Source organism: Callithrix jacchus, chromosome 10 (genome assembly GCF_049354715.1).
Source record: "Callithrix jacchus isolate 240 chromosome 10, calJac240_pri, whole genome shotgun sequence".
In the NCBI taxonomy this organism is placed as follows: domain Eukaryota; kingdom Metazoa; phylum Chordata; class Mammalia; order Primates; family Cebidae; genus Callithrix; species Callithrix jacchus.
In genome coordinates, this window is record NC_133511.1 from 76365032 (window position 1) to 76392564 (window position 27533).

The 27533-nt window shown below is 36.6% G+C and overlaps 1 protein-coding gene across 1 annotated transcript in view; it reads right to left on the reverse strand.

Annotated features, from left to right (window-relative positions):
- Positions 1-26837, reverse strand: part of RNF141 (ring finger protein 141) — a 31710-nt gene extending 4873 nt beyond the window's left edge. Inside the window, exons 1-5 of the mRNA XM_002755044.7 lie at positions 26773-26837; positions 19232-19423; positions 15881-15989; positions 10461-10642; positions 3798-3905 (exon numbers count right to left, since the gene is read on the reverse strand). Of these exons, the coding sequence (XP_002755090.1) occupies positions 3798-3905; positions 10461-10642; positions 15881-15989; positions 19232-19374 (542 nt within the window). The 5' untranslated portion in view covers positions 19375-19423; positions 26773-26837. The remainder of the gene's footprint in view (positions 1-3797; positions 3906-10460; positions 10643-15880; positions 15990-19231; positions 19424-26772) is intronic.
- Positions 26838-27533: the final 696 nt, after the last annotated feature.

The following is a 27533-nucleotide window of genomic DNA, read 5'->3' on the forward strand; positions in this document are numbered from 1 at the left end:
GGACATAATTAGTTCTAAATACTGCTGTGGTCCTGCCTAAAAAATCACAAAAGTAAGATCCAAAAGAATCAAACTGTTTCCAAGTCACTTAATTATATTCCAGAAAAAAGCTCAAGAATATTTATAGCAATACAAAAATATCCAATATCCAAAAAGGTAAAATTCACAAAGTCTGGCATCCAACTGAGACCTACCAGACATACAAAGAAGCAGCAGAAATATATAACCTATAATGAAGAGAAAAATCAATCACAATCACAACCACCCAGAACTAAGAGATATTAGGATTAACAGATAAAATGGAAAGTTATTGTAACCATATTCTATATAGTTAAAAAAACTAGAGGAATGATCAAAGATATTAAGAAGAGACATGGAAGATAATAAAAACTCAATCAAACTTCTAGAAATAAAAAATTATCTGAGGTTAAAAAAAATACACTGACACATGCACACGTGTGTTCATTGAGGCACTGTTTACAATAGCAAAGACCTGGAACCAACCCAAATGCCCATCAATGATAGACTGGACAAAGAAAATGTGGCACATATACACCACGGAATACTAAACAGCCATAAAAAAAGATGAGTTCATGTTCTTTGCAGGGACACGGATGAATCTGGAAACCATCATTCTCAGCAAACTGACACAGGAATAGAAAACCAAATACTGCATGTTCTCGCTGATAGACAGATGTTGAACAATGAGAACACATGAACACAGGGAGGGAAGCATCACACACTGGGATCTGCTGTGGAGGGGACTAAGGGAGAAACAGTGAGTGGGAGGGGGGAGAGGTCAGGGAGGGATAACAAGGGGAGAAATGACAGATATAGGTGATGAGGGATGGAGGCGGCAAACCACCTTGCCATGTATGTACCTATGCAATAATCCTGCATGATCTGCACATGTACCCTAGAACCTAAAGTACAGTAATAAAAAAAAAAATCACAAGTACCGCAGAAAAAAAAATACACTAGATGGAATTAACGGCAAGTTAGACAGCGAAGAAAAAAAAGACCGGTAAATATGAAAAGAGTATCTATCCAAATGAAACCCAATAGTAACTATCCAAATGAAACCCAGTAGTTTATCCAAAATGAAACCCAGAGAAACTCAAAAGAGAGAGAGAGAGAAAAAAAAAGAAGAAAAATAGCACCAGTGAGCTGTGGTACAACTTCAAGTGGGCTAATATACGGTAATTGGAATCACAGCAGAGGGGAGAGAAGATAGAAAAAAAAAATCTGAAAAAAAAAATTGCCAAAAAATCTCCAAACTTTATGACATTATAAATCTAATCCAAGAAGCTCAGTGAACCTCAAGCACAAGAAACACGAAAAAAACTATTGTAAGGCACCTCATAATCAAAGTGCTCAAAACCAGTGAAAAGAAAAAAACCTTAAAAACAGAGGGGGAAAAAATGGCACATTACCTACAGAGGAAAAAAGGATGACAGAGTTCTCATTAGAAACAATGCAAGCGAGTATGAAGCAACATCATTAACATACTGAAAGAAAAAATAAAGTTTAGAATTCTAAATCAGAAAAACACTTTGAAAAATGATATTCGGACGTTCAAGAAGATCCTATGGAATCTACAAAAATACTACCAGAACTGATACATGAATTTAATAAGGGTGCAGGATACAGGTTGATATTCAAAAGTCTACTGTATTTCCGTACACTAGTATCAATCACAAATTGAAAATTTTAAATACCATTTAAAGCATCTTAAAAATATGAAATACCTGGGGATAAATATCAAAGATATGCAACACTGGAAACTATAAAAATTGGTGAGAGAAATTAAAGACCTAAATAAATGGAGAAATATACTGTGTATGTGGATAGAAAGACTCACTAGTAAGAAATTCACTCTCCCTAAATTGATGTATTTATTCAATGCAATCCCAATCAATTCTGCTTTTTGGCAGAAATTGATCAGCTGATTCTAAAATTCATATTGGAATGCAAAAGACCTAGAACAGACAAAACAACTTTGAAAAAGAACAAAGTAGAAAAATTAACACATCCTGATTTTAAGACTTATTATAAAGCTACACTAATCAAGGTAGTATTGGTGTAAACTAGTGAAACAGGTCAACAAAACAGAACAGTCTAGAAATAGGCCCACATTTTCAACAAAGGTGCAGAGGCAATTTAGTGAAGATAGCCTTTCAGCAAATTGTGCTGGAGCAACTGGACAGCCAAATGCAAAAAACAAAGAAATTTAAAAAAAAGAAATTTGATTCCGTAACTCATACCATATAAAAAATTAACTCAAAATAGATTGTAAAACTAAAAAATTATAAAACTTTGGAAGACAGAAAAAAAACCTTTGTGATCTTTGGTTAGGAAAAGAAACCTAAGAAAAGATATGACACTAAAATCACTATCTACAAATCACAGACTGATAAATTGGACAACAAAATTAACATCTTCTACTCCCTGAAAGACATCCTTCAGAGAATGAAAAGACAAGCCACAGAGTGGGAGAAAATATTTGCAAACCACGTATCTAATAAAGGACATATATCCAGGATACAAAGAACTTTCAAAATGCAATAATATGGGAAAAAAATCCAATAAAGAAATGCGCAAAGATTTGGATGTACTCTTCACCAGAGAAGACGCACAGATGGTAAACTGGCATATGAAAAGGTGCTCAACATCTTCAGTTAGGAGGAAAATGCAAATTAAAACAACAATGAGATATTACTACACACCTATTAAAATGTCTGAAATTAAACCATACCAAATACTGGCCAAGGACTTAAAGCAACTAGAACTCTCATATGCTGCTAGTGGGAATGCAAAATGGCACGACTGCTTTGGAAAATAGCTGGCAGTTTTTTTTTTAAAGTGAAACATACACCTACCGTATGATGTAGCCGTTCCACTTGCAGGTATTCACCCAAGGAAAAAACCAAAATACATCCATAAAAATGACTTGTCCATGAATGTATCTAGTAGCTTTAACATGGAAAACAATCTAATTTCCCTCAAAAGGTGAATGGATAAACAAGCTATGGTAGCCACTTAATAGACATTACTCAGCAATAAAAAGGCATGAACTATTGATATATACTACAACATGGACAAATCTCAAGATAATTATATTGAATGAAAGAAGCCAGACCAAAAAAGCACATATTATGATTCCATTTATAAAAATTTTGGAAAATCCAGATTATTTTATAGCGATTACTGGTTGCCTGGGGACTGGGGGAAAGAAGTGGAAAGAAGGCTTTAAAATGGGGCATAACTTTTAGGAGTTATGGAGATGTTCACTATCTTGATTGTGGTGATAGTTTTTATAGGGGTAGATATATGTTTAAACAAATTATACATTAAATACATGTAATTTATTTTATGTATTTTATAAATTATCCTAGATGCTCACATCTTATTTTGTAAAATAATGAATTTAACTAGCTGATTAGGTCGAGTATTCAAGGATTTATTCCTTCTAAGCACACATACAGAATAAATGGTGAAATGAGGAGAAAAAAGGAGGAAAAAGGGAAATGTTTGATTTTAGTCTCAAGTCAGGTACAAATTTTCATACAGCAAAAGAAAAGTGTCAAAAATTAAGCTACACCCCCACATATAATAAATGTTAGGTGTAAAAATAAAAATATTTTTAACCAGTAGAAGTCATGCCATAAAATTCAAAGTACTAAAGAATAAAAATTACTCTCATACTTAACTACAGTATTTTTGCACTTTTCAAAGTTTATTCATGTACACTATCCCATTGACCTTGGCCTATTCCATGAAGGCAGTAGTTAACTTACCATTTATCAATACACTTCTGACAAAAGCTGTGAGCACAAGGCAGGATGAGGTCAGCTCGCCCATCCATACAGATACAACACTCCTCCTCATCAGTCAGCTGCTTTACCCTGCAATGTGAAAACTGAGCTGAAATAATGATATTCTCTGTCATTAAGCTTTCTACTTTGCTTTGTGTTGCTTTAAAAAGCATTATTAAACATCTATGTGCCCATGGTATAAAGCACAATATGACTCCCGTGCAAAATCAGAGTAAAATTAACTTATCTTTTAGGGATGAGAAAATATATTAGGGAAGAAGTATTAAGAGAGGTACATTTCATAAAGACTAAATAAAAGATACATTTTGTGACAAAGAAAAGAAAATATAGGCAAAAAGTGGAAATAGTCGAATCTTTCTGGAAATAACTCATTTTAATCATATTGGATCTATACAAACAAATTTAACCAATATAGTTGTTGCATTACTTAAAAACAGGGATACGCTCTGAGAAACTCATTGTTAGGTGATTTCGTTGCTGTGTAAATATCACAGTGTACGTATATAAACCTAGATGGTTTCACCTAGTACATACCTAGGCTATATGGCATAGCCTATTGCTCCTAGGCTACAAACATGTACAGCATGTTACTGTATGGAACACTGTAGGCAACTGTAACACAATGGTGGGTATCTGTGTATCTAAATATATCTGAACACAGAAAAGGTACTGTGTAAATATGGTATAAAAGATTAAAAATGGTACACCTGTATAGGGCACTTACCATAAACGGAGCATGCAGGCCTGGAAGTTGCTCTAGTGAGTGAGTGAGGGAGTGAGTAGCGATGAGTGGATGTGAAGGCCTAGGACAGGAGCATCCAATCTTTTGGCTTCTCTAGGCCACACTGGAAGAACTGTCTTTCTTGGGCCACATATAAAATACACTAACACTAACAATATCTGAGGAGCTTAAAAAAAAAAAAAATTGCAAAAAAAAAAAAATCTCATAGTATGTTTTAAGAAGGTTTACAAATTTGTGTTGGGCCACATTCAAAGCCATGCTGGGCTGCAAGCAGCCCATAGGCCACAAGTTGGACAAGCTTGGCCTAGAAACGTATACCACTTGTATAGTAGTATACAGACTTGATGAACACTGTACACTTAGGCTACACTAAATTTATAAAAATATATTTTTCTCTTAAATATTAACCTTAACTTACTATAGTTTTTTTTAACTTTTCAAACTTTTTAATTTTTTTAACTTTTTGACTTTTTGTAATAACATTTACCTTAAAACACCAACATATTTTATAGCTGTACAGAAATATTCTTATTTTATAAGCTTTTTTCTATTTTTAAGATTTTTTTAACTTTTTAAACTTTTTTCTTAAAAACTAAGACACAAACACACACATTAGTCTAGGCCTAAACAGGGTCAGGATCATCATTATCACTGTCACTGTCTTCAACCTCCACCTCTTGTCCCACTGGAAGGTCTTCAGGGGCAGTAACATGCACAGAGCTGTCATCTCGTTTGATAACAATGCTTTCTTCTGGAATACCTGCTGAAGGGCCTGCCTGGGCTGTTTTACAGCTACCTTTTTTTTAATAAGTAGAAGGAGTAGATGCTAAAATAATGATAAAATAGTATAATAAATGCATAAGCCAGTAACATAGTTATTATCAAGTATTACTGTACATAACTGTAAGTGCTACACTTTTATACTATGAGCAGCACAGTAGGTTTGTTTATATACCAGCATCACCAGGAACATTTGAGTAATGCATTGCCTCACAACATCAGGATGGCTATGACATCCGTAGGCAATAGGAATTTTTCAGCCCCAATACAATCTTATGGGACCACCATCATATATGCAGTCTGTCATTGACCAAAACATTGTTAGGTGATTCATGACCATGTAATTTATTCACTATGTGTAATACAAAGCTCCCTAAAATATGGATCCTGCCATCGGGGCCTTAAAATGCTGACACTGGTAACGGGCATATAAGCAAAAGAATAGCTTAGTCTTAAGTGACACAAGGGAATAGAAAGCAGTTTCTGTCCTCGAGGAGCTCTTCCATCTTCTTGAGAAAAAAAACGAAAAAAGATTTCAAACCATTTGCTCCAGCCACAATTCAGAGTGCCCCTGAATGAGCTATATGCCTTTGGACATGGTATTTTCTGTTCCTGAAATTGCCCTGTGAGTTTAGTAAGCTCCAACCTCAGTTACTCAGCTCAAAACATCATCTCTCTGCCCTCAAAATCAACATTTGCCTCAATTAAAGGACTTAAATATTGCATATTGATTGGCTGATCTCTCCATAAACCGTAATCTCTTTGAATATGCATGTTTGTCTTAGATTTTCAATAAATGTTTCTTGATTTTAATTTCTTTTAAACTTTGTGCTTTTTTGTAATTTTTAAGGTTTTCTTCATCAAACACGTATTACTTTTGTAATCGTACGAAACTGAATGTTTCAAAGTATAGCCACTAGATTATAAACTTCTTAAGGGTAGGAGCTATCACTATAGGTTTTTCATTCGCTGCTGTGCTTGAGATAGTACTTAAAATTTTGATTTGAACATAAATAAAAATAAATGTCAAATGTATATTAAATATAGCAATCACTAAGTAAAGAAGGAAGAGATGAATATATTTCAAACTTGTTGAAAAGATGAGATAGAAAAATAATAGCATTTTAATAGAGGACATGCTAGGTGCATAAACCAAGCTGTAGAGGTTAAAAGAAAAATCATATGTGTTTATGCCTTTGTATACTGTGTATATGTAACCAGGAAGCTGGCATGATGCTTGGGTATAAAAACTGGAGAAAAAGATTAAAGTGGAGATAATCTCACCTTTAAATGTTCAAAATACTAAGTTTGAACATGTTCTGACAAGCAAATTAGAACCACTGTATAATCAAGGGGTAGTAAACTTTCACTGAAATGGTACTTTAGGAAGATTAATTGGGAATGCAGTATGAGGGGCAGTCTAGAGAAAGGAAAACTGGTTACGGCCTTATTTCAGCAATTCATCTGAGAGATAATTAGGTCTAAGAAGCATTATAGAAGACAAATGTTTTATATGGTAATAGATTAAGTTTTATGCTTTAGTAACAGGGAAAAGAGGGCAGCCACTGAATTGGAAAACAATAAAAATCTAGATGGATGTGGGCCTAATGTATCTGAGTTTCATATTTTATATATGTATGTATGTATGTATGTATGTATGTATATGTATATTTTCAGTTCAACATGTAAGTGCCTTTTAGGTCTGTACCAGACCCAGAAGAATTAGGGTTTCCACCTTTAAGGAGCTTACAATCTTTATCTAAGGATGTTGGCTTGGGTGTCAGTAGCAAAGACTATAACTGAATCCGTACAGAGTGATAAAATATTCTGAAGGCTTGAGTTTAAAAGTGAGAAACAGAGGATTACAAAGAAGAGCATTGTGGAGAGACATAAAAGAATGGGAGACACAGAAATAGCCAGTGGAACCAGTACAAGGTTCTCTGAATTTTCTGCTACCTTCCTAGCAGCACAGTGACCAGAAGGAAGGAGAGTCCTGTGCTGTTTGTTCCTGTTAGATCACCTGTAGATTGGAGTATTTGGTTTTATGCCTCATACTCTGAAAGGCACGCATACTGACAGAAAAAAAAAATCTGGGAAAGCTTCCAGTATGTAGATGAGACCCACATAAACAAAGGCCAAAGGAACTGGTGGTGCTTATCTTTGAGAACAGAAGGCTCAGTGAGAATTTGATGACTGTTTTCAAATATCTGAGAAGCTGGAAGAGAGAACAGATTTGTCTGGAGGAATTCCAGAGGGCACAGCCATTGAAAGCAATAAATGGAATATAGTAACAATTTAATAATAATGACACTTAACCCTTATAGACTAATTATTACGTGCCAAGCACTGTTCTAAACACCTTATGTCTTTTAACTCTCTCAACAGTCCGATAAAGCATATCCTATAGTTATTAACCTCTGTTAGAAGATGAGAAAACTGAGGAAACAGTTTGCTTTGTCAAAAAAAATCACACAGGAGTGGAGCCCAGGATTTGAACACAGGCACTTTGCTGCTAGAGTCTGTGCTGTGCTACTTTAAGAAAGATTTTGGCTACTCTGAAGAAAATGAAGCAAAAGGAAAAACTTTATAGTGATTAAAGCCATCTGATTATGAAGAGGCTTACTTTTTTGAGGCAGTGAGTCTCACATAACTGCAGGTATTACTTGTATAAGTTGGACTTGGCAAAATGTGGGTAAGCAGAGTCTTGCTATTCAAAGTGCCATCTGAGGATTAGCGACATTGGCCTTACCTGGGAGCCTGACAGACTCACTGGCTCCTCCTCAAAACCACTTAATATTAAAGTTTGAGAAGCTCTGTGTGCAAGATCTTTATGCACCAGAAAGTAATAATGCAGAGGTTAGAGCACAGCTGTACTGCCAGACAGGCCTGAATGTGAGTCTCAGCTAGGACAATTTCTAATCATGACATTTATTCAGCTAAACCTCAGATTCTTTGGCTGAAATGGGCCGATAATTGTACTCCCATATGGAGTTGTGAGAATTTAATGTATAAATTACTTAAATTCTCACAACCCCATATGGGATTACAACTATCAGCCAACATTCATCACATCATGACAATTCTACACCCTCTAAGTAATCAATAAATGTAAACCATCAGTGGAACTATGCATCAGATGTAAATAAAGCTCAACTACATAAATGTCCCTTAAGACCTCCTTCAACTTAGAAAGTCTTTCTATGAAGTAGTGTATAAGGATATTATTATAAGCCAAAAACCATACATAAACAAGAAGCACCCCTAAGAAACTAATCAGGAACTGAGTTTCCAGTTTTGAGGGCACAGCAAAGTGCTAACACCTTTACCTGCTTCATTAAGAAGACTGCAACAGGGCCAGGCACGGTGGCTAATACCTGTAATCCCAGCCCTTTGGGAGGCTGAGGTGGGTGGATCACGAGGTCAAGAGATCGAGACCATCCTGGTCAACATGGTGAATCTCCGTCTCTACTAAAAATACAAAAAATCAGCTGGGCATGGTGGTGTGTGCCTGTAATCCCAGCTACTCAGGAGGCTGAGGCAGGAGAATTGCCTGAACCCAGGAGGCGGAGGTTGCGGTGAGCTGAGATCGTGCCATTGCACTCCAGCCTGGGTAAAACAAGAGCAAAACTCCGTCTAAAAAAAAAAGAAGACTGCAACAAGAAAAAATATTTTCATGTGCTACCATATAGCTTAAATACATTGGCAAACACCATCCTCAGCTTTTAAAACAATTGAAATAATAACCATTATTCAGAAGAGAGGAGAAGAAAAGCAGAAAAATCAGACCCCTGCCTTTGAAAGATTACAGAATACAGGAAAGACAAGCCTAAATACTGCCTACAATGTTCTAAAAGTCACTTGGCATATTGGTAACACTTGCATAAGCCCAAACCTAGAAAACCAAATAACTCTCTTAAAGATAACCAGGAAATAATAAATGGAAAATACAGTTTAACTGAAACACAGTACTTGAAAACCAGTTAATTAAAAATGAACCAGAAAATGCAAGTGTAAAAAGAGCAGTAAAAAAGAAATCACTGTTAAGCACATTCTTAAATTTAAAGTAAAGGACACAGTGAATACAGATTTCTGCTATACACCCAGTATGACAGCAAGACGGATGTCAACATGTTTGGATCCATGTAAATCTTTTTCCAATGAGACATTTACAAATTTAAATTATGATCATGATTGTTGAATGGCAAGAGCTGGGAGCTTTCATGTGCCAAAAGCAAAACAGAGAAGGAAAAGAAAGTTTAGATAGAACAATAATGTATTAGGCCTGAGTAAACAAGCACCATCAGAGAAAACTCTGGCTGACTTCATTCCCTTCTGGTAATTCAGAATATGCATTTGGTTCATTTCTGGACTGCCAAGTTCTGAAGCCAATATTTAAAATTTTAATGCTTCAATTAGACATTTGTAAGAAAAACCGGATGATTTTGCAAAATTCTTGGACCTAATTCCCTAAAAAGCTTTGACTGTCTAAGAACTTAAATACCTATTATAAGGAGGGTGTTAACGATCTCCTTTGTAATGCATGCATATAGAGTGGATTCCTGGAGACTTGTGTGACAGAAACATTAACTGATATGAGCCACTTTATTTATTTTTTTTGAGACAGAGTTTTGCTCTTATTGCCCATGCTGAAGTACGATGGCATGATCTCAGTTAAAGCAACCTCTGTCTCCTGAGTTCAAGTGATTCTTCTGCCTCAGCCTCCCAAGTAGCTAGGACTACAGGCATGTGCCACCACACCCAGCTAATTCTGTAATTTTTTTTTTTTTTTTAGTAGAAACAGGGTTTCACCAAGTTGGTCAGGCTGGTCACAAACTCCTCACCTCAGATGATCCACCCACCTCAGCCTCCCAAAATGTTGAGATTACAGGTGTGAGCCACCACACCTATCCAAGCCACTTTAGTTTAGCACTGTAACAACATCCGAAGCACAGAATAACTCCAAAACTGATCTCAGATACAATACCAACTAAGAAAAAAAAGATTTAAGATGCTAAAGTCAGCACCAGCAAAAATATTAGTAAGATTTTAGTTGTTTGCATATTGGAAAAAAAAGTGAAATACAGTAATTATGCATTATATACCTTCCCATCCAAAAACTAGCCTGACAAGATGTTACAGAGGATGAGCTTTCATCAGGTTCTTCAGAGGTGGAGGTTTGTGCTAATACTCCTGCTGCTTGACTTGTGATATCTTTATAAAGTTGAATAAACTGGTATAAATTCATGATCCGTGATGCTTCCACAATGCCACTGCTTTTGTTAATCTAAATACAAAGAATATGAAAAAGAGAAAAGCTGATCATTTCTGGGACTAATTTTTCCCAAAAAGGGGGAACAAATGTGTAGTCAAACATCTTAGGAAATAGTTTTCAGGATTTGCAAATTACCTAAGAAAGTAAGAGTCTGAATAAATAATACCATGTCCCCTACATTTGTGGTGTTCAAAGTTCTTATACAAGTTTATCTCATTTAATACTCAAAATAACCCTATATAAAATTAATTAGGCATTATCCTGTTGATGGGTGAGGTGACTTTCTCAGAGTTAAGAAATAAATTTTAGAGATCAGTATTGACAAATCTTTCACTTTATTTCTTAAAGCATTTCTTAACCAAAGGATTCATTTGAATTCAACAATCACATGAGATCTACAACTCAAACAAGTACTTTCTTAAATATCTTTAAGTTCTGTTTTGTACCAAAACTTCTAAACTAAAGCAAGAAAATTGTTTTAAAATAAATCCTAATAAAAGGTGGCTTTCCCAGAAGGCCATTTTGAGTTTTATCAAAAAACTAATTTAATATGAAGTGAAACCAGTGGCCCAAAGGCTGTGCCTTTATAGGTTGTATCTCTCCTCCATCCAGTTTACAATCTAATGTAGAAGGTATTTGGGGCATTTGGAGGGGAATGCTTTCATAAGTTTTGGGGAGTCATGGAGTGAGGCATAATAAAATGAGTGAGGCCAATAAGGTGATGGTATAATGTTCTTGGATGAAGAACTTGACATAATCATAGAAAGATTAGAGATGTGAAAGACTTCCTTTCAGCACAAGACATAGGATGGAAGACTGGTGAAGAAGAAGTAAGCCATGAAATCTATTAAGTGCATATCAAAGTAAGTAGAACAAGCAAAATCTGAAAATACTTAGAAAGAAATGAAGAATACAGGAAGAGAGATAAAGATAGAGGGCCATAAAACTGTGACTTAAGTTAGATTCTGAAATGTGTTGATGGACCTAGCGATATCAGAAAGTGAGGTAGTTAGATTACACATTTAAAAATATTATCCAACATTTGAATATTGTTAATGAAAACAGTAATAGCTGTAACACATTTATTAATTGCTCACTATTTGAGAAGGCAGTGAAAGAAAGTACTGATACTGAAGAATGAGTCATATACCATACTAAGAAATTTTAGAACCATCTCTTATAATTAGAAAGTCGATTAAATTTTGGGAAGGTAAAATCTATTGGAGATGCAAATATACAAGGTTCTTTGGAATAAGAGACTGTACATGAGGTAGAGAATAGAATTTAAAAGTAAGAGGAATTTATAGAGGCTTACAAAACATCTTCAGAGCTGAGGAAATTGGGGTAGTCCTTTGGAACTGCTTAGTACAGAAGAAATTACGGAATAATCTATGTAAGGTTAGTATAGAAATAGCAAAGTATCACACTGTAACTATCCTCATCATAGGATTCCTGAAACAAGTATTTACCGAGTACTCATTATGTGGATGTTGCACTAGTGACAGTGTGTACAAAACAAAATCTCTGCCCTCAAGCAAGTTACAATGATAGGTAGGAGAGATAGACAAATAAAATACAGATTAGGCTAGATGAAAATAAGTGTACTGGAGAAGATGAAATAGGGGAGAAGGAACGCTGAGGCGTTATGGGGAAGGTCTTACAGAGAAGCTGACATTTAAGAACTGAAAGAGGTGCAGAAATGAGTCATATAGATGTCTAGGGGGAGTATCATTCCAGGCTGAGAGAGCAGGAAATACAAAGCCTGTTTAGAAGTGTACCTGGCAAGGAAAACAGAGTCCCACAAGAAGCCCAGTGTTTGGAACAGAGTGACAGAGGGACAGAGGGAGAAGTGGTAGAAGACAGAGGAGAGGGTGAGGTGGGAGCAGAATATATAGGACTTTGCTGATTTCAGTAATAACTGTGGCTTTGATTCCAAGTACATGAGAATTCGCTGGAGGGTTTTGAGCCAAGGAATAATATGATCTACTTTACATCTCAAATTGTGATGTGGAATAGACTGGTTGCTGTGCTTGGAATAGACTGGTTGTTATGCTGAGAATAGAGAGAAGCAGGGCAAGAGCAGAAGCAGGCAGTTAGGAGGCTACTGGAATAATCCTGGTGAGAGAGGATGGTCACTAGAAATAGGGTGGTAGTAGCGCAGATGGTAAAAACTGGCTAGATTCTGAATATATTTTGAAAAGAAACGTGACAGGATTCACTTATGGATTGATTGTGAGGTATGAGAGACAAAGAAAAGTCAAGAATGATTCCAAGAAGTTGGTCTAAGTAAAAAGGAAGATGAAATAATACAATTCATACAGTCCTTAACAGACACCTTAGTACCCAATTTTTAATTAATCTCTTACTTTTCTAATATTATTTCCATAAAATATTTCATGTAAACATATTTTAGATCTTTTTGATAATGGATTAAATATTATTTGAGGCTAATCATAGCACATGGCAGATAGTCAAGATAAAGACTCAATGTAAATACAGAGGGTTAAAGTACAAGTTTTTTTTTTTTTTTTGAGACGGAGTTTCGCTCTTGTTACCCAGGCTGGAGTGCAATGGTGTGATCTCGGCTCACCGCAACCTCCGCCTCCTGGGTTCAGGCAATTCTCCCGCCTCAGCCTCCTGAGTAGCTGGGATTACAGACACGTGCCACCATGCCCAGCTAATTTTTTGTATTTTTAGTAGAGACGGGGTTTCACCATGTTGACCAGGATGGTCTCGATCTCTTGACCTCGTGATCCACCCACCTCGGCCTCCCAAAGAAAGTACAAGTTTTTTAAAGTTATTTTAACATTAAGAAATGTGAAGCTTTTAGCCTCCTATCAGTTTTTCATGGTAGACTTGACCACTTTCTAATATAAATACTGACCTCTCAGATTCTTTCAGAAAGAACCTGAAGAATGTAAATAAAAAATTTTCTTTAGAGTAGCTCTAAAATCAAGAAAAATCACATGAAAAAATATCTAATTGTGTTTAGTACTTTTGTTTCTCTACTTAGAATTTTATTTTAAGGAAGATGTTTAATCACATACAGATGTTAGAGATACTGAGGCAAAAAAGGAATTTGACTACTAATAAAATTAAACCTTGTCTGTGTTTGTCAAAGAGCAAAAAAAACTAAGGGATGAGAAACCTGATATATTCATATTCCCTTAGCTTTCTACAATTTATATTGGCCTCTTCAACATGAGCTGAGTACTTTACGAAATAAAGATGGACAGTAAATGTAATTTAGGTAATATATTGTATCACTGAACAAGGAAAGCTTCAACCTATCCCAGTCATTTAAAAAGTATTATTTCAACAATTTTTTTTGTCCACTTAACATATACTGAGTTCCTGCCATGTGCAAAGCACTATATTACAGGCTGTAAGAGATACAAGAATGAATCTAGACATAGTTCCTGCCCTCGGGGGATTACTAACTTAAGGGGAGCTAAGAACCTAAACAAATAACTGTTTTTGTAATGCAGAATTTAATTATAAAGTATAAATAATGTGCTGTTCGAATCTGGAAGAGACAAGAGAAATCGTATCCAGAAGACTTAATGGATGAGACTTAATGGTCCATCTGAGGTGGACCTTTAGAGACATCAGGTTTAGACATGCAGAAATAAAAGATGTGGCTGAAACTATTGGCTGATCATCCAAATACCATTCTTTCTTTTCACTGCCAGCAGAACCTGATTTTTTGTGTCCACCATTCCCCGAAATGACTCAGGAGTCAATCCTGGTTAGTCTAATCCAAACCAATCATGCTAATCATATTCCCTCTGACAGTGTAGGTGTATGAAGGGGATATGACCCAATACTGACCAGTGAGTTCAGAAGTGACATCTGCTGGGTCTTTAATTTAACCAATCCTACAGAGGTTGCAGCTAGGATCCTATGGAGCTATGATTTGTCGATAAGTGAGAAAATAAATATTGTTTTTGTTCAAACTGATTTAACAGGAATTTTCTGTGACTTCCTAATGGAAGGAATGGACATCCTAGTTGAGGGAACACAATAAACAGAAGCACTGAACTAGGAAAGTAACATAAAATGCAGAGCAAAAGAAGACAATCATAACTAATGCAGAAAAGATAGTTTGGAGCCATATTGTAGGATTTGGGGCTATTTGGTAGGCAAGATGAAATTACTGAGGAATTTTAAACAAGGCAGTGATCTGATAAGAGCTGTGCTATAGAAAGGTTAATCTCACAGTAGCATAAATTAGACTTTGAAGAAGAGTTTGGAAGTATAGAGATTAATACAAAATCTGTGGTAATCTGGATCAGAATTGAAAGATCAGTCTGAGAGCATGAAATCTGTTTTACTTATCATATATTCCCAGTGCCCCTCACACCTGAGCTTAAATGTTTATTTAAATAAACTGGAAGCGAAACATAGTATGGGTAAAACTGACAATCTACTGAGGAAATAAGGTGCATTATCTGGGTAACTTCTAGGGTCCGTGACTCAAGGGAAAAATCTCCAAACCAGGAAGTCTTTATGGGTTGATCAGGAATGAACTTCAGAGCACTCATGAATGCCCAATTTATGGTTTATATGCATATGGATGATTTTGTTGTTTGTTTTAGAGCCAGGGTGGGGAGAGGAGGTGGCCTAATAAAATTCATGCCTTCATTTAATCAAAAGGTCTATGGCCTCAGATAGGTTAAGAACTGTCTGTCAGAATCCACTTCATGGTAGTTGAGGCTTTCTAATACTCAATGACAGCTGCCATTGTATTTGTAGTGGAGTTAGAGGTGAACTAAGAAACACAATGCATTGATGGCAAAAAATCTATCTCATAACTAAAAATTACTAAAAAAATCCCCCAAAAAACTTGTTTCAATGGATCTTTTTTCTTTTTAATGAATGAATATATTCTTAAAAGAAATAATCTTGAGACAACATTAATTTTTCAGATATCATCTTAAAGCTAAATAGGGTGTCAACTTAGCACTCTATAGTCAGCTACAAATCCAAAAACAGATAGGTTAGTATGATGTAATGGTTAGAGATACTGAGGCAAAAAACAATTTGATTATAAAAACCCCTGTTATAAAGCAATTAGACAACTCTAAGATTCAAACAGTTAGCTACAAGTCAATAACAGTATCAAAACTATGTTTTACAAAACCATCAAGTTATTAAAATTTATTGCATTATATTATCTTACACTATTAAATATGGTTCCAGCCACCAAAATAGCTTAAGCTCAAAGGTGGAAGTCTCTATCAGTCTCACCTTGGTACAGACCACCCGTACAACCACTTTCCAAAACGCAGAGGAATCAGACCCAGGTTGTACCTCAAAGAGAAGATGTTTTTCCTGGCCAGAAGCCACTTTGGCAGTTCTGAAAAGAGACAAGCACATGTTAATTTTGTAAAAAAAAAAAAAAAAAAAAAAATCATCAATAAAATAATAGAGCTGTAAAACTAATTCAAGAAACACTTTCAAACTGAAGGAAATATGAAAAAAAAAACACACAAAGACAAATAATAATGATTATACTAACTGGATTCTTAAAACAGGGATACAGAATATTTTGAACATAAACATGCAACTTAATTTCTAAGGTTTTTAAAGTCAACAGCTTAGTGGGATGATGTTTATAAATCTCTCTTTGTAACATCTATATCTCAATGATCTTTAAATTTCTAACAAAGACATTTAAGAAAAAGAAGTCTGAGAAATCAGAGACTTAAAAAAAAAAAGGTGGGCTGCGCATAATGGCTTACGCCTGTAATTCCAAAGCTTTGGGAGGCCAAGGTGTAGATCATGAGGTTAGGAGTTCGAGACCAGCCTGACCAATATGGTGAAACCTTGTCTCTACTAAAAATACAAAAATTAGCCGGGTGTGGTGGTGTGCACCTGTAATCCCAACTACTCAGGAGGCTGAGGCAGGAGAATCGCTTGGATCCAGGAGGCAAAGGTTGCAGTGAGCTGAGATCACACCATTGCACTCCAGCCTGAGCAACAGAATGAGACTCCATCTCAAAAAAAAAAAAAAAAAATGTTAGCTAGCGTCATTTATCAAAATTTTGACTACTACTTAAAATGTATATAAAGCATGAAAAACACCTTGCCCTTGGTTGAATCCTTGTTTAAGCAACAATATTAACAAACCTCTTGAAAGTTTTTGTTCAGATAATTTGGAACTGGATCAAATAAAACAACTGATTTGAGACACTTTATATATAGCTCTACTGTCCTCCCCTAGCAGAGTAATTTTAATTTAGAAAGCTACAGAATTTTAACATAAAAATATATCACTTTTAGAAGGTAATGCAATATTATACTATCAACATTAATTTAAATCAGTTCAAAGACATGCATAAGTATTACAGTTCCCTTTTATCATTACTAACAACTGTCTCTGGGCACCAGTGGGAATATCACACTCAACTAAGTGACTTACAGCTCATAAAATGAGGCTTTCAAAAGTTAAGCAACTAGCCTTAGGAAACAAAGTATTCTGTGAAAATACTGTGCCAGTTTCCAGTTCTGTTTTCTAGCTGCCAAGCCACACTTCATCGTATATAGGTTTCATTTTACAGTTCTTGAAGATCATTGCATGTCTGAAATGCCCAACTCTGACCCATGGGAATTGGTTTTAAAAACCAAATCCAGTCAGAAGTGTCCTGTGCTAAATAAATAAAAGGAAGACCTCTGTATCACACAGTAAGCTTAGTTTGTGGATGGTTTTATGGAGTACATTTTATGTAATACCTGTATCTTTAGGCTAAAGGGCAAAATTTTATACAATAGACTGGGTTTGTGAATATAAATTCACAAGACTCTAAAAGAATGGTTAAATGTCATTGATGACTGCTCATAAGAGTTGAAAACACAAAAAAGCATTCCACTCTTATGATATTACTAAATTCACAGTCCTACTTTAAAAATTCCTTAAGAATATGGTCCCAGAAGTAATGCTTCAAACACTACCCTTTGGATAATTTAAAAAAACAAATGCTAGAATTTTTAAAACCAATGACTATATTTTTATCATAAAATACATATATACACACAGTAAAATGTAAAATCCCCCATCTGCCTTCTTTTCCCACTATCTCCCAACCAAGAGACAAGCACTGGGAATAGTTTAGTTCATTTTCTACACACACATACACCCCCCTATATACAGGTTTTGTTTTTTAATGAATGAAATCCAATCTTCTTAAAATAAACCACCTTGTAAGATAACTTTTAAGACAGTCTTTATTCTTCACAATAAAGACAGTGTATTTTCACATAAAGACAGTATGTCAAGCTTATCTAATGTGTTCCAGATTGCCAAGTAAGTCTGTTACCACCTAACACCACGGTCATGCCTAGGGAGTGTGTTCATGTATCTTACTTTAAACTATTAATAGTGACTACAGTATTTTAAGTTTATATATTAAATGATCCTGAACTGCCAGATGATTTCATTCAGCCTTCTTAAGGGGAGGTAATGTGGGATAACAGGAAATCTGAGATTCAGAGAAGGGGTCCTGCCATGAATACCTGGGCAATCAATGTAGCCCTCAATTAAAAGGTCTAGTCCTTAGTAGAGTGCCTTGCACATCCTATGTGCTCAGTGAATGTTAGCTAAGTCGAAGAGCCTAAACAGAGACCTTTACGATCTCATTTAAGAGGTGACTCCATATATTCTAATTACACTCCCAGGGGTTAGTATATATAAATAAAGGTGGATGTGGATGTTGCCAGAGGCAGATTTAAAAGAAAGACATGACATCTGCCCAATTGTCACCAAGGGAGAAAATAAACAGTAAAAAAGTTGTATTTAAAAAGCACAGTGGTCTGGGGCCATTCAGGGACAAGGCACCCTATGTATTTTAATAGCTTCTATATAGATCAATACCAAAACTAATGTAATAAATAATAAATTAATAAAAGACTAAGTGTTATTAGGTGTGCTCTTTAAGAAGGCAGAGAAATTTATATTCCATTTTAAAAATCTATTAAAAGACTTAAGTAGAAATTTAAAGGTGTTAACTAATTAAATATATTAATTAATGAAATATGTTATTTCTCAGTGGCAAAAATGAGCTAGTACTACATATGTATGCCTCTGGCAGTAAAAAAACAGTATACATGTATGTGTGTACACACACACACCCACACACACATGCAAATCAATTGGTTCATGTACAGAAACCTCGGTGTTACCTTTGACTATCCTAGGAGTCTTTCTCTAGAATGGCTACTTTGCGTATTCCATTTTAGGCAACCCTTTAGTGCTTTCAAACAAGAGTATATTGGTATAAAATTGAGATGTTGGGTTCTACTACTGTATCCTAGAATTGCTTCAATATGCCTGTGCTGTGTTCCAAGTTCCATTTTAAGTTCTTTCTATCTCTTCTGTCCCATTACATATTTTCAAAAAGCTATATAGACATAAGAGATACTCAATAAATATTTCAAAAAGCTTCATAGCTATAATAGATACTCAAAAAATATTTGTTAATTGCTAACTGAAAACATTTAAGTGTTACCAATCAATACCTCTGGTTACGTCTTACAAAGCCATGACATATGGGGCAGACATACATTGGCAGAAAAATGAAAAACAAAAAGAGCAAGCCTTACACATCATTAAGCTCAGCTACTCTCCCAAGAAATTCTTCATAAGTTAAGGAGCCACTTTCTCGAACCAATGTGACATGTTTTGCTACTTTTTCTGGTAACTTGCTAATAACCAACTGTGTCTGATCCGAAATTTGCTGTCCCATGACGAAATGATGTCTTTCAAAATCCAGAAAGCGTTGCTTCACATAGTTTCTGTCAAATATACAGAAAAGTTACTTTTACATATAATACAAAAACAGCAATGTACCCATTCTTCAAAAAAATAAAGAAAAACTAGGAATGCCTTTAAGTGAGAGCTGAGTAAACCTACATGAGTCTAAGGTAGAATTTAAATGACTATGGTTTTCAGATTCACATAGCTAAATGAGAAAACAGGATGCACTTATATATCACTGGGGGGGTGGTGATGAACCTCCAATTCTTGTAAGTTTACCAAGTCAAAAACCACTAGGCATGTGTGCCCACGCGCACCCCACACACACAGGCATTCGAGTAATTGTAGTTAAGAGGAAGCTTGTCTACCTTATATAATTTTCCTAAGAACATTTCCTGACTGCTTACCATGTCAGACTCCAAACTGTTTTCCATATATTATGTCAGCTACTTCATACAACAATCCTAAGAGGCAGACAGTATTATACTCCTGTTTCCCACAGACGGGGAAACTGAGCTAGGTGACTTATCTAAAGTTACACAGCTGTTAAGTGGTGAACGTGAACTTGGAATTTGTTTTCTCAGATTCTATACTTACATCCTTATGTACATTGGCATACTGGCTCACAATATACTTCTATCAGCTAAAAAAATTTGTTGTTGAATTCCTTTATTTATAGATTTAATTTTTAATTTTTAAAAATACGTAAACAGACTTAGAGAAACCTAAGAAAATTAGAATGTCATATCTTAACCACCTCACATTTTCTGCTTGGAAAAGACAGCTTTTTTGTTGATTTTTTTTTTTTTTTTTTTGAGACGGAGTTTTGCTCTTTTTGCCCAGGCTGGAGTGCAATGACGCCATCTCGGCTCACAGCAACCTCTGCCTCCCAGGTTCAAGCGATTCTCTTGCCTCAGCCTCCTGAGTAGCTGAGATTACAGGCATGTGCCACCATGCACAGTTAATTTTGTATTTTCAGTAGACACAGGGTTTCTCCACGTTGGTCAGGCTGGTCTCAAACTCTTAACCTCAGGTGATCTGCTCGCCTCAGCCTCCCAAAGTCTGGGATTACAGGTGTGAGCCACTGTGCCTGGCCTGCTCATTAACTTTAAGGTACCCCCCAAAATATATATCTAATACCTATCAATTTTTTAAATGCCCCCAAAATCAGCTGCCCCCAAGAAATTCTATTTTATTTATCCATCAAAGACTATCATTTTATTTCATCCAAATTAACACTCATATCACATAAAGCAGGTGAAACAGTAATACTCTTATAGGAAAAGCTTTGGTAGGAAGATTGCTTTATCATTTAATCAAAAATACAGTTATAATTTAAAAATATAAAAGTTTACAAAGTTAGTAACCAAAACTAAGTAAAATTTGCTTTTGGTATTAAAATTTAATGTACTGTTTTTGAAGTTTATTCCTTTAGTTACCTAAAATAGGAAAAGGACAACTGTAATTAAAGAAAAACTCAATAATTACTGTTTTGAATCTGAGCCTACTTGGCAATAATAAATACCATAATATAGAGATAAATGAAAGGAAGTTGTTGAGGAAGATCCAGGCCACTTAAAAAAAAATTCCTGAAGGCAAATTATATATAAATATAGCCAAGTGGATTTACAGCAATTGTATCCAAAAAGAAATAAAGATCTTAGCTCAGATGAGGACAGGCAACATCAGTGATTTCTGAATTTCAAAGACTAGTAAAATCTCACAGCACCATGGTGTTGCATACTTCTTTAAATTCTAATTAAGGACAGTTTCCAAAAATAAAAATTCCCCCAAAATTAATAAAAAATCTTTAAAAAACTTACAACCTGAAAAGTAAGATTATTAGAAAAAAAAGCCATTCCCAAGAAGGGCAGTAACTTCACAATGAGGTATACCACATATACAATACGTCCTTATTTTTATTGATCTAATCCAAACTTATAAAACATCATCAGGAGCCAAGGATTGCAGACTGGTATTAGGGAGCCACGGTGTTACAGGAATTTTTAAAAAATTAAATGCAACAAGTAAGCACATGCCTGGCACTTACGTTCTGGAGATACAACAGTGAACAAAAGAAACATGGTTTTTGCTGCCGTGGAGCATCCAATACAGTGGAGAAGAGACAGTAACCACACAAATAAATATAAAATTACAAAATGAGAAGTGCTAGGTGAACAAGTACAGGTGCTATGAAAGCCTATAAAAGGGGGACTTGACCTAGTTTTGTGTTAGGGAAGAAGTCCCTGGGCAAACATTTTACTTGAGGTCAGAACGGTCAGAGTTAGGGATAAAAAAGAGGTAGGGACATGGCAAAAGCAGGACACTCTAGGCAGAGGTTAGAAAAAGTGCCTGAGATAGGAAGCAGCATGGTCACTTTGAGGTAATTTTTTAAAAGGCCACAATGACTAAAGCAGAGAGGCAAAGGGAGAGGGAAACTGGCACCAAGAGTTCGGCTGTTTCACATTTTTGTTGATGACCTGAAGACCGTATGTCTGCCTAATCTGTGGATGACTAAAACTGGAATAAACGAGTATCTAGTGAATAACAGAATCAAGACTAAAACAGACACTGATGTGCTTAAATGAACTATATTTAATATGACTAAAAGTTAAATCCTGAAGAGCCAACTGCACAAAAACACATATGTAACATGTTAACTCACATGTAAGAAAAAACACATATGGAAGATGAAACACATATGTAAGATATGCTCAAAAGCAGTTAAGTTATAAAAGGTCTGGGGTTTTGTTTTTTTGTTTTTTAAAGAGATGGGCTCTCCCTATGTTGCCCAGGCTGGTCACAAAGTCCTAGGCTCAAGCAATCCTCGCACCTCGGCCTCCCTATGTTGCCCAGGCTGGTCACAAAGTCCTAGGCTCAAGCAATCCTCGCACCTCGGCCTACCTCAAGTACTGTGATTACAGGCATAAGCCACCACACCCAAGCAAGTCTGTGGTTTTTAATCAAAATAAGTCAACAATATAACAGGGCAACAAGTGTGCTAAAAGAGTCTTACACTCTTGCTAGAAGTAGATGTCTCAAGCAAGCAACCTACTAGTCCACTATGCTCTGCAATGGTTAAGCCACACTGAAAAGTCTGTATTCAGCTCTAAGCAGTTGGCTTAAAGGATACTAATAATTAAAACATATTCATGGGCCTAGAAAAAAAAAAGAGGTTTATTCTAGATAGTCATAGTTTGGCAACAATGAAGCAACATGGTAAGTTTAAATATTTGAGGAGCTGTCATGTGGAAAAACAAGATTCATTTACAGAGTACAGAATGGTCAATAAGTATAAATTAGTAAGTATAAATTAGAAAGGCAGATTTCAAAATAAAAGAATGTCCTACCATCCAAAAGTGGAAATGGCTGTTACATGTGAGCTCCTTCTCATTGGAAGTATGGAAGTGTTTAGGTAAAGACTGGAAGTTCATCTAATAAATGTTATAGAGATTTTTACCTGGTGGGAAGTGGAGTAGGTGACCTAGCATTTTATTCGCAAAATGAAACTTAACCTTCCTCTAACATTCTTGTACCAATCCAATCAAAATGTAATTAAGATTCTAATCAACCAGACTGAAACTTTAAATAATATCTACATGACTTAGCAAAGAAAAAACTGAACTTCTGAAATATATAGTCTCAATATTTAATATACATACATATGATAATCTAACCAATGTGGTTAGATTAGAATTTCTCCCCCTCTACTTTCATAGGGTCTCCAGCTGGGCCACTTTCTTAGGGTCTCCAGCTGGGCCTAAGAATTAATTAAACCAACCTAAGATAGATAAACAGGAGAAAAACATACCAATTTTATTTAGTCATTTCTATACATACACAGGAGCCTTCAAGAAAAAGAAGGACTAAAAAAGGTAATTAAGGCCAAACCGTTACATAGTAGATTGGACAAAGGAGAAGTAAACTGTGAAAACATTACAAGACATAAAGGTTCAGGCTGGGGCAGTTAATCATAGAAAAGTGGCTAGGAAGATAAGGGTTACTTTAAGAAGGCTTATTTGAACAGATTTCTTTCAGCTTTGATTGCTCATCTCTGGTAATGATAATGTCTTCCTCCTGGCATAGGGAGGGCAGCTTTCACATGGTTGTTTTATCACCAGCCTTCAGGAAATAAAAAAAATGAGGGTCAGAGTGCTCTTCTTACATCTGCTGCTTTTCAATGTGCCTTTAACTCAAAATAATTCTTACGCCAAAGTAGCATATTTTGCTACCCTATATACCGACCAAAACCATATTTGAAAAGAAGCATTAGTTGCTTATTATTGAATTATTAATAGATAATGATCCCCTTTGTTTCAGCATTGTTTTCATCAGGTGCCCTAACTTTGAGTAAGGTTTATAATTTGAGGCAGCATATTAACTTGCTATCTTGTAACTGTACTTGGTATCTAGGAAACTTCATTACTAACTCCTTGGATTAAAATGCAACACTATCTAGATATAAATATAATATAAATTAACATTATATTAACTTGTTATCTTGTAACTGTACGTGATATTTGGGAAACTTTATTACTAACTCCTTGGATTAAAATGCAACACTATCTAGAGACTACCTGAGAGAGTCTGCAAAAGTGGTTCTCAACTTGGTTCAGGAAAGAAGGCCTAAAATTTAGTTTATTTTGAAAATCATAAAATATTGATAAATATTAACATCTATCACTATATAGGTGTTTAAGTAAAGGTATGACTCTGTGATCTAGATACAATATAAAACACAACACCGAGTGCATGTTCACAAAAAACAATCTGTTGAGGCCATCCTCTAATCAGTCACCACCACAGCCTTTTAGTGTCCCTCTTTGATGACTGCACATATTTCTGTCATAGTATGACAGCCATTAAGTCACTGGGCCATTTCCCTCCATGAGCTTCTTGAGGAGAGCAGCCATGGTCTCTCCTGGCAGATACACAAGCACTCAATAGATATTTACTGAATAAATGCAGTAAATATCATTGGCAGTTTTTGTTTTTCTATTATTCACTTAGTATTCTTTTGACTTTTGTTGATCTGGTCAGTCATCTACCAGCACTAGCTTGGAGAGAAGCAGAGGTTAAAGACATATATGAAAGAAAATGTAAAACTGAAAATTTATCATTAAATTAATGCTTAGGCAAAGAGTCACCATTTGATTTTAACAGGATACCTCCCCTTGGGGCATGCAACATAATTTTCAAACCACTGGCATAGAATTCAACAAAAGACAAATTTCTGGTTAAGATTTCTCAAGTAACTAGCAGCTCTCATATTATTATGCCACCTATAACACAGTCATTTTCTGCAAGATAAAAATATGCTTTCAAAAAGCATCTGAAGGATTTTCTAAATAAAGAACTGTTATTTTGTAATGCACAAGATCAAGGATTCCAAAAATGCCACATTCTCTAGTGGGTGGTACATACAGTGAATCACTTATTTTTCTAACAAATGAACTGTGGCAATTCAAACATTCTTTATAAAAATATAATAATTACATCATTGGTAACCGGCAAAGCAAAAACTAAAAAACTGCTCGAAAACTCCCTAAAAATTTAAACCATAATTCATTCATAAAATAACTAAAGGAAAAAGGAAAAAGCTGAAAATGCAACACAATGACTAAACGACAAGTACTGTACTGTAGTATTTTAAAAACCTCTGTGAAACCGGTTCTCCAAATTTTGTATCAACCTCACTTACAAAGACTTAATTGAAATAAACATAAACTATTTTCACTGTCAAGTCAACTTTATCAGTAATAAATACAAGTACTACTGACTGAGTCCCTAAGGATACTATTTATTACTCATTGTTTTCTCAAACTGTAGATCTGTAAACAGACATCAACTTTTTTTTTTAAGTTAACATAAATACATAGTGAAATAATTAGGCCAGAGTCACTATAGAGTCTGGAATGCCTGTTCCAGGATCAAAGCTCTTGATCAGAAGAAGATATATACGGAGAGAGAGCGTGCACGCGAGAGAAACTACAAAAGCATAGAGTACTGTACTAGGAGATTAAGAATACAGATTCCTAACAGTACCAATGTGTTTACTAAACACATTTCATATTGGAAAAAACACACTAGACTTGTAAGAATTCTCTCTGGACCTTCCTTGCTTTTTTGGGAAGGGAAGGGGAAGGAAGGTGTGTTTGTATTTAGACGTGAACCAAGAAGGATCAGGCTACACACATCAAAGTTCACTGACGCCAAATGACAAATATTAATTTTTGAAACATAAAGTCAGATTCTTGAGAAAGGGTTTTAGAAACTGAAGCCAGGCCATGTTAAAGAAAAGGAGAAAAATCCATACTATTTTTGAGCTCTGAATTTGAGAAAGCATCACTTCTCAGATGGGTGACTTCTACGTAGAGGTGACTAACATAGGATCCTTGGCCGGTGGCAGCTCATAACCCCAGACAAAATTCTGAATGGACAGGTCATTTTATAGCAAGAAGAATGAGGGGGAGTGAAAACGAATAACTTCATGCTGAAGGTGTGAGAACTATAAACAACTGAAAGTGTTCCAGCAGCTTTATATATGCCAGAGGCAACAACTGAATTATCTGGCACCGCTAAACAGGACAGTGTCAGAACACAGAAGGGTACACTATGTCTAATAAGGGGAATAGGGATCGATTTCAATAACAATTGTAAGTCCACATTTTAGAACAAGAGACAAATAACTGAAGGAATAATTTCAAAAGCTAACACAGAAGCCGCCTGCTCCTGCTGTGTAATCACTACCTTCTTATTCTTAGCAAGAAAACCTCTTTTTTTTTTCCTCTCAGCGGGGTCTCAAGGTAGCAGCTAGTTTGAAGAAAGACCTTTGGGAAGGGTAGCGCCTAAGCCAATTCAGAAATGTGGGACTAAGTAGATCGACGGGGCTATTTCTGAGGTATCGCCCCAGGCAAAAGTTTCTTATTTGGAGTGTCCGGCCCGGCGGGGACCGAGACCACGGGCTATCCTCGCGCTTGCTTTCGCTACGCCGCCTGAGCCCCTCCTCAAGCGCACCTGGACCTTTAACCAACAGCTAAGTCCGCCAGCCGAAAGACGGCGCGGGCGGCAATATTCAAACAACCACTCAGGGACAGAAGAGGAAAAACTCTCTTCGGGTCCCTCAAAACCACCCCCAGGCGGGACAAGCAACCGCCACCCCGGGCAACTGGGACCCGCCAGGCAGGAGACGCGCGTACGCAGAAGGGCCTCTCCAGCCGGGCCCACGCCCCAAGCCGAGGCCTGGGGAGGGCGCCGGGGCCGGGCCTATCTCCCCGCCGAAGCCCGGCTCGGTAGCGGAGGCCCGGCCGGGGTTCCTCTTCCCATTCCCAGGGTCCTGGAGCAGCTAGCAGGGGAAACAGCGAAAAGACAGCGCCGCGGAACTCACCCCAGGTTCAAGGCATCGCGCACCCCGCGGCAGCGGCAGCGCCGCCTCGGCCCACAGCTCAGCCCGGCGGGCGTCGGTGACTCGGCCCGGGACCCGGTCGCACCTCAGTGACGCAAAGCCCCGCCCCCGGCGCGTTGCCTGGAGACGGCGCCCAACTTTCCTCGCCAGCGCCCGTACGGACCTGCTCCGCAGCTCCTGATGACTTTTGAGCCCAGATGGCCGTCTGAGAGGAGAGGTGGCTGCGAAGGAGCGTTTCGCCTCCCCGGCTCCCGGAGCCAGCGGCTTCATGAAGTGGCCTTGGAAACGGACTAGCCGACTCCCATCTCTCCTGGTGCCACTTCCGAAGCGGAAAGGCCAGCGCCCCGCTGGCGACCAAGGTCGCACTGAGAGCCCTGGTTTGGTCAAAAGTTGGGGTCCAAAATAACACTTCCCAGACCTCCAGTCTCCCCACTGATCACACAAAGATCATCTAGTTCCTTTATCAGGAAATGGGGCCGATTGTGTTCACCTAGTCAAGTTATTAAGCATGAGAGAATGTATGAAAAGTAATTACACGGTTCAAAATGCTGAGCTTTGATAAATGATAGATATTATTATGATGAATACATGTTAATGATATTATTGCTCTTCAGGACGTCTGAATCAATAATTGCTGTCTGTTAAGCATCTATTGTGTGCCAAATACCGCACTAGGCATTTTTACAGGCATTGCTCTTAAATTGTTCTCTCAAAGTTGCCTAGACAATAAACAACAAAGCAAG